Raw genomic sequence first — 16,573 nt, forward strand, 5'->3', positions numbered from 1 at the left:
TCTGGTCCGCTTAGCAACTTCTGCTGCTGACTGTACCTACGTAACTAAGTAGGTACTTAACTACATGTTTTTCCATGTCAACTCGATTTAACACTTTTATGTACAGTCATGACGCATGACGTATAGTGCCGTATAAATCATATGATGAGAATGATAAATATTACAAACAACTTAACGTGACAAGGTAGTAATCGAATAGTTTTAAGTATATGAGTTTTCTTGCATTTTTAGAGTCCGACCGAAACCACATTTCTTGCCGAAAATTGGGTAAATTAGGCCTAATGAAGATAATAAGTAGGTATGTACTAAATCTGATGTTTACCTTTGGAATTAGGGAACCCGGATTCTGGCTTCTACTCCGCTTTATGACTGACAAAAATTGACTCCACAGTAGTCCACATAGTTTAATTCTAAATTACAAGTACATATGTATAACATAGGTAGGTACTTCGTAACCTTGAATCTGAACCAAGCCCAACCGCAAACGATATATCAGGCTTACATACCCGAATAAGTCCAAAATGAATTTTGCCTTTGTGTCATTTATTGTTATTTAACAGATTATCCATGAAATTAATATAAATCGGAGGCGAGGTTATAAAAAGTTAATCTATATCATAACGTGTCAAACGGCCATACGAACGTTTGTACCATTCTGAGAAGGTCGGCATTCTTGTCCGAATACCATCGGATTTAGACTTTGTTTGAGATATAATACTCAGATTAGGATTGGTGTGTTTACAGGATGTTTAAAATTATCTCTAACTATGGCTATTAAAAGAAAAGCCTTTTTGCAGAACCATCCGCTGTGACGCTGTGTGTAATAAAAACAAATTGCGCGGGAACAAAAGATGTCACACTGCATGTTTTCAATGAGGTGTTGTCAATATATATTCCCATTCCCGGAGATTTCATATTTCTACAAACTTTTTACCAGAAACATTGCAATTTTCCCCAAAGTAATTAAGTACACGTTTATATTAGTACGCTCGTAGGTACCTAATATCTGGGAGACCGAGCTTTGCTCGGAAAACATAAATAAAAACTTGAAAATGCGCGTTTTCCCAGAGATAAAACCTAGCTAGATCGATTTTTCGCCCCCAAAAACCCCATATAGCAAATTTCATCGAAATCGTTAATCGTTAGAGCCGTTCCCGAGATCCCCAAAATATATATGTATACATATAAATAAATAAATATGCAAGAATTGCTCGTTTAAAGGTATTAGATTAGATTATGATTTCATTGTGGAGTAATATTTACCTATGCAGCAATGGATTTGTCGCAACCGCTACTTAACTGTAATGAATTAAATTGCTTTCTTTGCTTTATATACCTAGGTAATTGTTTCTTATTTGCAGATATCGAACATTTGTTAGAAAAGTTCACACCAAAAAACTCAAAGGCGCCCGCCACCTACCGAATAGGGTTGTCAAAAACACCACCCGTAGATAATCGCCATTTATGTGCGCTATGTAGACGGGCTGTCTCTAAGGGCTTTTTTTTACAAACAAAGCATGAATGAGCGACCCATGAATGAAATTCCTACGCTAAGCGGCCGGTTGTAAAAAAAACTAACGATTTAGAACCACTTCCTCCCTATTCAGAGATTCCAGGCTTGCGCTAAGGAATTTAAGGTGGTGTGACATATTTGTATTATTTGTACAGTCAGGTCCGCAATAGTTATTTATTTTACAACGGGGCAAAGCAGTTGTTTAACTTCTCGTGCTAATAAATATTGATACCTAAGCAAGCGAAAGATTCACGAGCAGCACGACAAGAAGACACGAGACACGAGCGTCGAGATTGGTTCGAAAAGTAGAATCTTGAGCGTTGCGAGGTTTTCAATTCAAGGCAAGGCAAAGCAGAAACACAAAATATCCCACCACACCGTAAAACATTAAAATGAAAAATTATCATTCGAAATCATCACTTGAAAGTCAATTCTAGCAGCCTTCTCAGTTTTTGAACAATAAAGCAAGCTATACGAGCTGGTGCGGTGATAACGTTTTTTTTTTATCTGACACTGTGCTTGTTATTAATGTACTTATTTGAAACCTAGAAGTACATGTTAAGACAACAAGGAGTGGATAGTTGTTGCTTAACCCAACTTTAGTAAAAGGTAAATGAATGACAGATTAATTTTGTATAATGTTTTTCATAAATGCTCGAGTAGGTTTTGGTGACGACTGTACATAATGACTGTATAGCGCCATGTCTGCTGTAGGTCTTTACATCTTTAAATGTGGAGACGTAGCTATGAGAAAGGCGTGTCTACTATAAGACTGCAAATTCGTACGACTGCAAAACCCTTGGGATTATGTCGTAAAACTTTTTTTCAAAATTTACCATTAGGTATCTCTCAGTTCTGTAAAAAGCGATCGACTTGGCGGGGGCACTACCGTGCCCCCAGATGTTGGTTTCCTCTCATCATGGCTGTTTGTTGATAAGGCGCTTATTACCTACTGTTTGCTGTTCAGCAATCCTGTTCGTTCTATATTTAAGCTTCCTCACTTTATTTAGTCTTGATTGACCTAAATCGACAGGTCGCAAAAATGATGACGTAGGTATTTGAAATGATTGAAGAGTAAAATTATCGTATGTGAATAAAATGTTGACAGAATGGTGGCCGTTTTCGGATGACAGAAGCGCCTGGCGTCCGTTGGCTCGTTGGGTGGACGACATCCGGAAGATTGCGGGTCACTTCTGGATGAGATTAGCTCAGGACCGGGACAAGTGGCGTACTAGAAGAGAGGCCTATGCTCAGCAGTGGGCGATAAAGGGATGATATGATGATGATGATGATGATGTGAATAAACTAATGACGTTTTTCTTCTTGTATGCTCTGCACGGTGCATGGGGTGCTTTTTCCACTTGACTTTGAACCCAATTTTCAAAAATGATTCATACATAATGAGACCCGTCTCGGACGGGTAAAAGTATCACCTTACTATGTTTAAGACCCTTGTAGGGTATAAGTTGACATCTCATATTCCAGTTTGTTGCAACCAAACAATTGCTACATCTTCTTCAATATATTACGTCGATTTTAACGATACTTTGTTAAAAATATAATTGAACCTATGCCCACGCAGCGCCTACATTTCTGAGAAGGCTCCGGTTGCTCGTCTCTATGGTATTGTGGGAAGCAATGGGCGGAAACGTATTGATCAAAAGGGCCAGCATGTTCTAGGAGCCTACGAAAACATAGCGACTTTTTATAAAATTTTGTAAACCTTTCATTAGCACCTCTTTAATTATTTGTTTACAAAATATAACATTGTATAAAAAATAAATTCATTAAAAAAACCTCCGTAAAATATGGTCTTAAACGAGTTTTGAGACCATACTTTACGGTGAAAATTTTGTAATGCTTGTCGAAAATCGATGGGTGTACTCTTTTTCCAAATTCAATAAAGGGTCTTTACGATTATGTAATTTATAAAATGTATGTTAGTTTATCATGAATAAAAAAAAAAAAAGATTCGCACAAAATTGTAGATTGCATACTAAATATTTTGGTTGTGGTTATAAATAACATGCACTTTTATATATATTTGATTTCCGAAAGCGCTAGTGCGCGGCGCTTATACCGTTCAAGATAAAAGGCGAAAAGAAGCTGAGTTTTTGCTGAAATAAAATTGCTAAATTAGTCGTTAATAATACATGATTGCCGATGGCGCCGGCTACCGGGTCCGGTGACTCCGGCGCATGCTAGCGCCAGCGACTTACTTTTACTTTTTTTTACTTTACTTAAAGCATATCGTAAGGCAATTGTTTTGAAGTAAATTAATTAGGAACCGAGCGAGATCCCGGTAAAAATCCGTGAAGGTTGTTTCGGAAGCAATTAGGTACCTATTTATATGAAACAGTGTTTATTATTTATAGGGCCCATAGCCAATGCATCTTGGAAAGCATTGTTGCTTTGTGACAGCGTCGCTTTCATTGCCATATACCTACTCGAGCAGTCAAAGGTGATCTATATAAACTAGTACCGGTTATGTCTATAAATAATGCAAGGAGTAGTTGACCAAAATCGATGTTTAGGTATAAAAACACATTCATTAAAAAAAATTGGATACTAAGAAATTAAAAATATTGTTAGTCAAAAAGTCGGTACCTATTGTAAATAATAGAGCGACAGAAGGCGGGCGCATGCTAGCGTGCATCTGCCCGGCGCCTGCGCCTCCGTCGCATCACCGGGCGCGCTGGCGCCGCCGAAGTGAGAAAATCTCTCCGGGCCCTCCACAGATCACCGACATGCCTCATCGCACCGATAATGCCTATACGGCATCGTCTCAGATAAAAATGAGATTAAAATACAGTTTAGTGGGTACCAATGACACTTCTTAACTATTTATAAACATGAAAACCGTTTACAAAGGATTAGGTTTGGTTGGGGTCGTAAAACATCCCAGGTACGTCTACTAATATACTATAATTTTGTACTCTAAACGATTTTTGTTATCTTTGTAAAAATACACACTTGTTAACAAATAATGTAGGTAGTCCCTGTTCATCAATAGCGAGATTAAGATTACGTAGTTTTCGTTAATCCGAAACAGATGCTATCAGACAGGTGTTGGGTCTGCGGAAATGTTTCGTAGTAACGGTTCTGTGGCGGTGTGCGTGAGTCATCTCGTCCATTGAGCGGCGGCGGCAGCGGCGGTCCATTGAGCGCCTCATTACCGCTCCGCCGGCCGGCCCAGCGCACACGCATCTCGCGCCGCTCGCCGCCTCTCGCCGTCTCCGACGCACTGCCTACGATGTTCGCTCCCAACGCTCGATGCAACGTGAGTCTCGCCTACGACTTCCTCTCCATCGGAACCTATTTTAAAACGAATGCAGCCTTGCGTCAATGACCTCGATCGAAATCACTCTGAGCACTCGAACTGATTTAGATATTTTTTGTTGCAGATGGAGAACTTCTCCAAATCTCACATTTGGCTCGCCGCAGCGGCGCTGCTAGCGGCCTGTGGAGGGTGCACCGGCGCGGGCGTCGGCGGCAGGAGGCCGTTCACTCCCACCGACTCTATCCTTGACATTATAGACACCGAGCAGGTTGAGAGGATTCTCGCGGCCCGTCGTCGCGCCGAGCAGGCCACCGCCACCTCGCCTTCATATGTTCAGAGGAACGAGCTAGGGGAAGGCACCTCTGACACTATGATCGTTTCGATGCCAGATCAAGAGGACAGTACGGAATTGCCCCCGGGAGTTGATTTCCGCAAAATTCTAAAATCTTCAAGGAATGCCCTTGTTGTTACAAAGAAAGAATACTTGAAGCAGGATTGGTGTAAAACGGAGCCTTTGGTGCAGAAAATAAGAGAAAATGGCTGCTTACCGGCGACCGTAATTAACAACTTTTGTTATGGACAGTGCAACTCATTTTACATTCCAAAAGGACCGCGCCGTCGAGACGGAAGCGACGACCGACCTGCGCCCGCCTTCAAGTCCTGTTCTTTCTGCAAGCCTAAGAAGTTTACTTGGATCACGGTCACGCTTAAGTGTCCGGGGCAGAGGTCCCTTTACAAGCGTAAGCGGCTGCAGAAAATAAAACAGTGCAAGTGTTTACCGGTAGGAGTTGTGAATTGATCATGAACTTGTGCAGGACCCTCAGCCGAGGCGGTGCAACCGTCAGAGCGGCGCCCGGCGCCGCGCCCCCGGCCGCGGGAGCGACGAACGGGGTGTAACTCCGAGGAAAGCGAATTCAGCTCTCACGAGGTTTTGTACAAAACGAATCGTTACCCATTGTTTTGATAAGACGTATTACTTGTGCATTTCAATTGTAACTCGGAGAAAACTGGTTAAAAAGTTCGTATCGCATGCTCTCATACGTCAATAGGCATAACGTCATGTGACGCATTTAATATGGAATAATAGTGTAGCTTGTTATAGCGGCTTCGATTGCAAGTCGTAAGTGAGAGCTTTAAATTATTAGCGAGAACGTTTTAATGGTAGTGTAGGCAGTGCAACTCCAGACTAGCACCGTTTCAAAGGCGAATATTTATCTGAATGTGCATTCGTTACTCAAAAAACTTAAGTAGGTAATGATCATAATATAAATCATTATAGTATCAAATAATTAGGAATTGAAAAGTGTGATATTAGTCATAGCATTTCGATATTTTACCCAGTGCACTGCGTTTAATGCCTATGTACAATTTGTTGGCGTAGAATTATCTATTTATTTATTAAAGTAGATTTAAGTAGATACTAATATTGTTGCTGAAACGTAATACGCTTATAATAGTTATACATAATGATTAAATGAATTGGCAACAAACTTAACATATTTTACGTTAACGAAGGGTATTTTAGATCTCTGTATGCTCTCGAAATTTATTAATAAAAAAACGAAAGGATTATAAATATAAAACATGGAGCAGTTAGTCATAACAGTGATCGTCTTGATTCAATCAATATCATAAAATTTTAATACATGTCATAACCGCAAGCTAATTGTGATTGCGTAATATTTGGGTTTTGTTTGTATTGAGTTTGATTTAAAGCCTAATTGTTTCAACACATTGACGCAAAACTGACATTTCAAGCCAATGTATGTTTTGAATAGAATATTATTTTGAGTTTTAAGTTCTAATCTTGCCATTCTACTACTCTAGTATTATGCGCATTTAATATAAATTTAATATACATTTTTTAATCCAAATTTAGAACTTCATTTTTTAAGAATTATAAATACTGTTGAGAAGTATTTGTTACTATGGGTAAAATAAACTTACTCGATAAAACATTAATTGTAAAAAACATTCAACAACAGTTTTGTTAGTTTTTTTTTCTAAAAGGTAACATAAATGGGAAAAGAATGGTTATAAAACTACAGACATTTTGAGAAAGGTTTAAATAATGCGAAAGTGTTTAAGTGGATTAAGTGTTTCGATTTTTATGAAATTGGTATGGAGGAAGTTTTGTTCCTAGAGTTAGTTAGTTAGATGCTCTATTTGCGGGTACAGCTTGTACCTAATGGCATAAACCGAACTATTTAGTCTGTATCTCTGTACGCTTTTGGCATTAAAAATGTATTAGAGACTTTTTCATATTATGTGTCAGTGAAAATGTAGATCAAGGAACGCATGTTCCAAAAATTAAACTCATTATGTATTTTTGTAAACCCAAATTGATCTGTTGATATTGTCTCAATAAATCTTTGTCACTCTTGTACATTTCTTTGGTTTTTATTAAGCGTTCAATTCACGTTGCTGAGAATATCATCAGCAATAATTTTCCCGATAAAAAAAAACCTTTTTTTTATATCTAGGTATATCACATTACATTAAGAAGTAAGAATATTGGTTACTAACACGTCCTGTGCTTAGCACCTCATTTCCAATAGAAAAATTAGAACACACCTAGCGTGTCCTTGCTGTGAATGTGGTAATCCCGCTGCGGTTGCGGTAGGTACTTATAGCCTAATATAATCCGACGATATTCTTGGAGATGATCTCTTCTTAATTAATTTTAAAGTTTCCGTACCCAAAGGGAAACCCTATTGCTACAAATTGACTATATAGTGTTTAGTGCGAGTTCATATATTTCCTAGGTACTAAATGCAAGTAGTTAGAAAATATATGAATTCGCACTTAATCTCGGCCGTATTCGAATAATGCTTCTAAGAGATCACTGCGGTACTGTAGCAATCTGTCAGTATCAAAGGTGACATTTCTTCAACCAAAAACGTCACCTTTGACACGGATAGATCAGAATTTCACGTGACGTGACGTATCGCTGTGACATCTTATAAGCATTGTTCGAATCGAGCCGAAAGAGCCTCGCACCTCCGTTCCGCGTAGATAAAAAAAAGATTCAGCACAAATAAAAGACAAATTTACATCAATTGTTTAGTAATACGATTAAGTTTCACTGGAATAAGTATAGAACATCTATTTAACATTGCGCTGCAACCTCATTAACCCTTTTAAGCACTTTACCTAGTAAGTATAGGTAGGTAATTATTCATGAAATTTATCGTACATAGTTATTATTAACTAATATAAATAGACTCAACCACAAAACATGTTCAATAATGTATAACTCTAAAATATAAATGTATTTATAATAAATTTATGACTAGAGATTGTCCAAGCTAAGTCTGCAGTAACATAATTCGGCTTTCAAATAAGTACCACTCTTTCTGTGAAAATAAATATTATGTTTATGGTGCTTTTGTCAAATTGCTTTTGCAGACTTTTGATGGATATTACGACTTAATGTAGCAAAAAATGAGTAAATCGATAATTTTTAATTATTTTACAATAGGAAAGGCAACTGACAATTTAATATTGTACGACATTGTCTTATTCCAACATAAAAAGGGCCATGGCCGACGGTTAGACAATGCTACCTATAGGTAGTCAGGTTACACTGGAATTTAGAATTAAACATATAATTAATAAAAGTTAAAAAGTATGTCTCACAAATGTAACTATCCACGTAACATAATTAATTAAGAGCGCAAGCACAGCGGGTCGTACGTTTAAAGCGGTGTCCAGACGGGATGATCAAGTCGACCGATATGTTCAGAAATGAAATTGGCGTCAATCTCCAATTTAATCACCAATTTATGATTTATGGTGATATTTGAGCCCTAAGTTAAAAAAATGCTCCAAAACGAAAATACTATCGGCGAGACAAATTGGCGTTTGCGTCCGCACGTCCTGATTTGATCGGACAATTTCATCAGATTGGCGAAAAATTCTCTCGTCTGGACACAGATTTATGCGGTCGACTCGAATGGGTACCTATAAACCATCCATAACGTCATAATTTCATTAAATACACGCAAAAATCCAATTAGGTACTTGGTTGAATTCTAAATACTCCATTGCGATTAGCTTTTACAGGCCTTTCTTTTCACATTAGGGTCAAACTCATTTAAATTAAGAAAAAGGTCTCTTCTACGGACAATCCAATAAAAGTTCGTTGTACATACTCGTATACACTGAAAAAATGACACGTGCTTGTAAAGGTACTGCATAAAGATAGCTTTAGATTTTCTTAATTTTGCGATGTCTAGGAAAGACGCGAACGAGTTAAAGTTAATTAACCTTTAAAATGTCGATAATAGTGTTCGTCAACATGCGAGATTTAGCAGCGTACTGGACTGCCCTTATGCATAACAACCGTTTTTTGAGAAATATTTATTATTCCGTGAGGCTTAAAATTAAATAAGTTTGTGAATGTTACAGTTGTTATGCCTGGTTGGGCATTGTGTTGAAGATAATTTATAATTTTCTTCACTTCTTAATTAAGTACTTACTTAGTTACTTTTCGCCATTAAATCATCTCTTCTTTATATGTTTGTTGTTAATACATATCATACTTACGAATATTTAATATATTTTATTATATATATTTAAAGATTTGCTTATACTATTTTATAACTTATTATGATATGCTGTGATTTTGTATACGTGACATTGTCAGGAATGATGATCCCTATATATAAAAATGAAATTTAAAAGTTAAATATTAAGAGTGATGTAGGTATTGTATATTGATTTAAACTAACACGATTTTCACTCATAGTTTTATAAAAGTGTGATGTATTGTATTAGTTGACAACAGGGGCCCGTTTCTCAAAAGCTTGTAACGTGTAATACAAGTGGAAGTCCCTTATCAAAAAGTGACATCCGCTTGTATTACAAGTTACAAGCTTTTGAGAAAAGGGCCCCTGGTCAAACACTTTGTGTAGGCGAACTGTCAGCCACTCGGCTTCCAAACCTTCGGCGATTCTTTGTAAATTTGACAGAGTAAAATTTAAATCGATAAATCATTGTAAGTAATATAATTTACACCAGAAATAAGCATAGCAAACTATTAGTATGTTTTTTTCGTACTTAACTATAACTTGTTTTATATGCACATGACCCCATTTCATGGTAGTAATATTATATAACTATAATGATTTCATTATTCTGTATATATATATGTATGTAGTGTACTACACCATAGTAACACTATTCTTAATCAATACAAACAACGAGGGATGAAAGACATCATATACAAAAAGTACAGCCCTTATTTTCTAAAGCTTGCCAAGCAAATTAGTAAATGAATAATGTGATTAAATAGGTAGACCACAAAAGGTTAACATAACTTACATGTAATGAGTAATATTAATAATACAAATTAATAAGGTAATATGAGAGAAGATCTTCTCTTAGCCGGAAGCCCACGTTTAATTCCGTTCGTTTTCGTGCGAAACCTCTACAAAGTTATGTTAGGGATTAATTAATAATAATTCTTAATAAATAAGGTTCACACAAAAATACTTGACACAACAAATTATTTTAAAAACTAAGTATGTAGTTAGAAACCTACCACTTGTTCACATTACCGCACCAAGACGAGAAAATAAAGTAAGCAAAATGGAGACGTAAAAAAACATGTAATTTGATTACTTTTATTTATAGGTCAGCTAACAAAAATATTTTGTTAAATTTAATGTATTAAAGCATGTTGATAAAGTTTATTCGATGGAATAAATAATAAGATCACCTCAAAATACAGCTAAATTAGCCAGTTTGCTCGGGTCTGTATTTGCAATATGTCAGAAAGTGCGGTATTTCCGACATGAAAGCTAACATAAGGACAATACACTAACGTAAAAAAGGTTACAGGCAAAATGATAAGAGATATACTTTCCTTCGTTCAACCCTCGCAAATAAATGTCTTTGGTCTTTGCTGTACGGTGTGCCGTTCATTGGCAAATTTACAAATTATTACTATATTACCGTAGGTATTATTTTTTATATATGTATAACCTTAACTTATCACTTCATTATATTGTATAGGTAGGAATAGAAATAGATACCTACATATTTATATTGTATTAGATTATGACACTTAATAAAGTAAGATTTTACCTACTTAATAAAACTTATGAATTATGATTTAAATTATAGCCAATAGCAATTAAGTATCATCAGAAAAACAGTGTTTTCTTGTTTTATAGTTTGTAATCATTCTTGTCACACATAATCGAATACTGATTATTAACAATTTTTAAACAATGGACTGTATGAGATAAATAAATGCGATATTTAAATGAATCAAAACATTTTGACGTTTTATTACTTATAAGTTAGTAACTAGGTACTTACATTTAATACCGATCATAACGAATTACTTGCTAGATGTTTGTCATTGTACTTGATTGCCTAGGTAATTAAGGGTAACGGCTGATAGCTTTAGCTACCAAAAGCCAGATAAGAATACTTATTTTACTATTAAGTACAGAAAGTTCGTTAAAAATACAAATGATCAATTAAATTAAATAAAGCTTCTATCAGATCTGAACCCAGCTCCATGCCAATAAAACAATTAAAATTAAAATACAAAAATTGAGAATTTGGTTCATTAATTTAATTTAGTCTAAGACAATCTATTCATTCTGCACGTATGTGTAGGATTATACTTTTTTTTATTCAGGTCGATTTATTGAATTACATCTTAAATAGTTCGTTATATGGTTATTGTATTATGAAATTTATGAATTAAACAGCAGTTTCAAATTATTACTTTTTTTTTTATTTAAACTGACATTTTCATAATATCTTTGACAGGTGTTACTTGTACACATACGTTTATTTAGGAAGTCAGTAGAGCAGATCGCACGTACCCATTATACAATTTTGTTGAAATATTAAATAAATATGAAGATTTTTACCATTTTTAATTGTACAAGTTTATGACAATCTATTAATCATTGATTAATGTAATGCATTGGTTTAATTTACAGACTTATTTGACTTACAAGAAATAAACCAGTACCAAAGGTACACAAACCACCTCAGAACAGGCAGGAGACCGAGTCTATTTTGCATTTATTTTCATAGTACCTACTCATGCCAACAGCAAATTATACCCTAGATTTTTTAAAGTATAATTAGAATATGTAATAATGACTTTTATAAAAAGGTTTTTAGCTGAAATGGTATGCTGTTTTTGAATGAGATATTTTAAGATGGTATCGATCGCTTAGTAATACATATAAATAAGTTATTTTAGTAATTTCAGTAAGTTTTTTAAAGAGGTATGTCGGTTAGCTTTATTTATTGATGGAATATGTAATTACTACATAAATAATAAAACTTTCTCTCTAGGACATAAACGTAACAATCTAAGTATTATTTACTTATAATTAACACAAAACACAAAGTTAAAAAATAACAGGTACCAATATACATAATATATATATGCTAATGACTTTAGTTGTCTTATTTAACCAATACCTATTCATGACATACCTAACTAGATAGAAATGATAAGAAAATCCTGCATACAATTTGACTATAAAATACACAGTATAAAGATGACGATGAAATCTAATAATGTTGAATACCAATAGAATCTACTTTTGCTTCAAGCATCCTTATTCTAATTTTTTTTGGGAGATACGACTTCGGTCAGAACAGTAGGAACTAGGTGACTCTGAATCTGAACAGTTTTTTCTGGTTCTGATTATTATCCTAAATAATAAATTTATTAATTTTACTCCATTTTTCGATACACACCTCTGTAAAATGCGCAATCGCAAAATGATTTCTTGATTTTAAAGCAAAATTTTTAAACCTGAGCGATATTGTATCTAAAACTGATCTCTGTAGAAGCAAGTTATTGGTTTGTTCGAGATTGTTTTGCAAATTGACAGTCGTATCCCAGTCCCAACTTACTATTATTTTCTTAAAAAAATATATCATTACTTTGTACTAATTATTTACATCTACTCGTTTGACTAGAGCGACTCGTCTGCATGCACTTAGCATTTTACAGGGTTACTTAGACAGTAGTGAGTGTAGTGACATATGGTATATATTACATACTTATTCTTATATTTATATTAGTTATCTTATTCGTACTTGATTAGGAATATTTAACTTATGACTACGTATTTGTTTCAATAGAGTATAAGTAATAATAGCCGTGATGCCGTCGACTTAGTCTAATGTAGATGTAAGTTTGTTTACTCGCACCTACTCGTCGTCAATATTCTAAGGCGTTGCTTAGTAGCAACTAGTGTCCTGCTGGGCATATTCAAATAATACTTGAATATGCCCAGCAGGACTAGTTACAATCATATTTTGCAATAAAAATAATTCATACTTTGCTAAAGGTGCTTACGGCGTGTGCACTGACTTACGCCGCGTCAAATTGACGCCGTCAATACATATATGTATTTTTGTTTTAACAATTTAGAGGGGACAAACACCGTGTATTCGTCTTATTTTCTTTTGTGAATACTTATCTAATAAAGTCGAGAAACTATTTTATTTGTATTTCTGATGTAAGTAGGTAGATATGATGTCAAATTTTTCAATTTTGAATAAATATTCTAGCGTTAAACTGAAAACAAACTTACACTTAAGTCGTCGTCACTAGCTCAGCCCTGTACGGCTAGACGGCTACCATCAGTTTGGCACTGACATAAATGCCGTCGAGAGCGTAATTTACTTTCTATACATCTCGCTCGTACTCGCATATTAGTGCAAACGAGATGTAAGTATAGAAAGTAAATTACGTTCTCGATAGCGTAAATGTCAGTTTTGACACTGTCAGTGACTCATGGTACGGGCTCTGAGTTAAGTACTGTTTGACTGACTGTGACATAATTCAATAAAACCAGATTGTTAAAACTTTCCAACTAAGGTCCAATTATTCAATTATGATTTTAAAAAGTATTTAGAAAAATATGAAATTTAATGCGCTTATTAATGAAAACAAATTACCTTAAGAGCCCATCAACGTGCACACTAGCGCCACTGCTAAATAATAGTGATTATTTAAATTTAACTAAATATATTTAAAAAAGGGGGCCGCTACGTACTGTATCTTAAGTACGCATATGTTGCTGGATTCGTCAATCTATGCGTCCAAAGTTAAAACGGCCGTTTTTGTTTTGAGTTCATAGATTGACGAATCCAGCAACACAGAAACTAGTTTGATGTATTCAAAAGGTACTTTAATACAAGATACAGTACGTAGCGGCCCCGTTTTTTAAAATGTCTTTCGTTAAATTTAAATAATCAAGATTATTTAGCAGTGGCGGTAGTGTGCACGTTGATGGGCTCTTAATTTTGGACCATAGTTGTTCAACTGGACTCTAGTTGGGAGGTTTAAATTTATTAGACTTATTTCCATTCTATTGGTGAGGTAACCATCGTTTTACAACTAGAAACCTATTGTGAATACATCGATTAAGTACATCAATCATCAATTGAGGTTCCGCTGGACTAGCATACCTACAACCAAATAAATCAATTTGTACTTATTATTTATTATACCTAGTGCCTCAAACTACGTAAACACTAAGGAAGACGTATTTTCGGGGACGTCTATGTACAACTACCTACTTTCTTTTAATGACTTCTATTCTCATAGTTGTCAATATACACAAGCGAATTCTGACTTTCATAATAGGTCAAGAATTAGATCTGGATTAGATATGGATTTAATTCTTAACCTGTTATAAAAATCAGAATACGCCTGACAGTTTACTTGGCGACCTTAGAGAGAATAGATTACAGTTGTAGGAACTGTAGCAATCTGTACTGTAGGGCTATGATGGTCGCCTCTTTATCGTCTGTCACCATCGCCATGCCTATCACGTTCTAATAACAGTACCTATGCTATGGAAGTGCAAAAGTGATTCGTGACATGACAGGCGATAAAAACACGACCATGCGGAACAGCGCCTTGTTGTTTAAAATGGACTTTATACACTACTTCCTGAAATACTTTCTATAATACACAATCAGGCAAAACCAGTGAAGCTGTAAAGAAGTTAGTTGCCTGACTAACGGCAAGATTTAGCCATGTAGGTGTAAATACTTATATTATAATATTAAAAATATGTAGGTATAATAGTTATAGTAATACGAAAGTTATAGTATTTATATTAGGGATGTACCTACCGACTAGTCGCCGACACATTTGTAGTCGGCGATTAGTCGGCGACTAGTCGGCAAAAAATTTTTTCTAATGCATCCGAACTTGAGTAAATCTACTACAGTTGCCATACGAATGTAATCTTCATCGGGAGGTAAAGATTATGAATTTGGCCGACTAGCCGACTAGTCGGCTGACTAATCGGCCATCCGAGCGCAGATTAGTCGGCTAGTCGGCCAAAACCATAGTCGGTACATCACTAATTTATATACATCTAATATAGTTTACAGCATCCTCGACGTTACACTTAGCACAATAAAAGCTTTAATTAAAAATATACAATTTGCACATTATAGAGGTAGGTACCTATGTTATAGTCTAACGCAGTTAAGCCAATTAACGCAGTTAATTTGGACAGTTATGAATTGACCCTTATATATATGACACTAACGCTATCAGTTAAACGGTAGGTCTTAGTGCCACCCCACACTGGCGTCTTTTGAGCGTCGGCGTCTAGTCAGCGCTATGGAAAAAAAATAACGTCGCTGCGCAGTTGCGCCGACGCGACGTTGCGTCGAGCAGCAGCCATAGCGTTGACTAGACGCCGTCGCTCAGGAGACGCTAGTGTGGGGTAGCTTCATAAATATAAGGGTAAGGCTGGTTTTAGGGCCACCCCACATCTAGCGTCTTTCGAGCGTCGGCGTCTGGTCAGCGCTATGGAAAATGACGTTGCGTCGACGTTGCGTCGACGTTCGGCCATAGAGTTGTAGACGCCGACGCTCGAAAGACGCTAGATGTGGGGTGGCCCTTAGTGTCACGCGGACCGTCCGTGCGGATCGCTCCGCACCGGACCAATATGTATTAAGTTCAGGGAGCGTTTTAGATTAAAGCTGACGGGTTCGCGCGGACGATCGTCCGCGTGGACAGCTTTCTCATACAATTTGACCGTGCGGAGCGATCCGCACGGACGGTCCGCGTGACACTAAAACCAGCCTATAATTCATAACTGTCAACATTCACTTCTTAACTTACAGCGACTATAATTATACTTAATTAATTACTTAATGAATGTAAGAAGTTGTAGTTCCTTTTGTACCTTTTTGGTACAGAACCCTAAAAAACGGTTATTCTGTTATACATACATATGCGATGACTTTGAAAATACAGTTTTCACACCATATTGATTTCACGGCAACTTTTGTACATTTTTAACTTTCGACTCCAAGATCATAAGCTTATATATAGAACAAGTATTGCTACTTCTTTCACAATTTACATTTTTATTACGTTATTAGTCAAACTTGACATGCATTTGTTTCTAAAGTTAAGCCTTTGTAAAACAGTTAGTTGGAAATAACAAAATCTACCGCAAATAATTTCAAAACAGAGTTTATGTGATGCTTATGGAATACCTAATACTCGTATATTTCAATAAGTTAAGAATGAATAAGTTGACTAGAATAGTTTTACCATCGACATCCTACGAGGTTGCAGCGCAGACTGTATGAATAAAATACAATAAAATATCGTCTTTTAGACGCTGTGCTTTTTATCCAAACGCTTTTTTAGAATCAGTAATAGCTGAGCTTTCAAAACTATAATTTTGCTTAAAAATTGTGTCTGAAATATATCTAATTAGAAATTAGAACCAGCAGGTTAATGGACACAC

The 16,573-nt window shown here is 35.8% G+C and overlaps 1 protein-coding gene across 1 annotated transcript; it reads left to right on the forward strand.

The window, feature by feature from the left end:
* The first annotated feature begins 4,569 nt into the window (after positions 1–4,569).
* Positions 4,570–5,975, forward strand: LOC134653885 (gremlin-1-like). The gene is made up of 2 exons (XM_063509250.1): positions 4,570–4,793; positions 4,918–5,975. Exons 1-2 carry the CDS (start codon positions 4,767–4,769, stop codon positions 5,590–5,592), a joined length of 702 nt encoding a protein of 233 aa, XP_063365320.1. The 5' UTR covers positions 4,570–4,766; the 3' UTR covers positions 5,593–5,975.
* Positions 5,976–16,573: the final 10,598 nt, after the last annotated feature.

This window comes from Cydia amplana, chromosome 1 (assembly GCF_948474715.1).
Source record: "Cydia amplana chromosome 1, ilCydAmpl1.1, whole genome shotgun sequence".
Lineage (NCBI taxonomy): Eukaryota > Metazoa > Arthropoda > Insecta > Lepidoptera > Tortricidae > Cydia > Cydia amplana.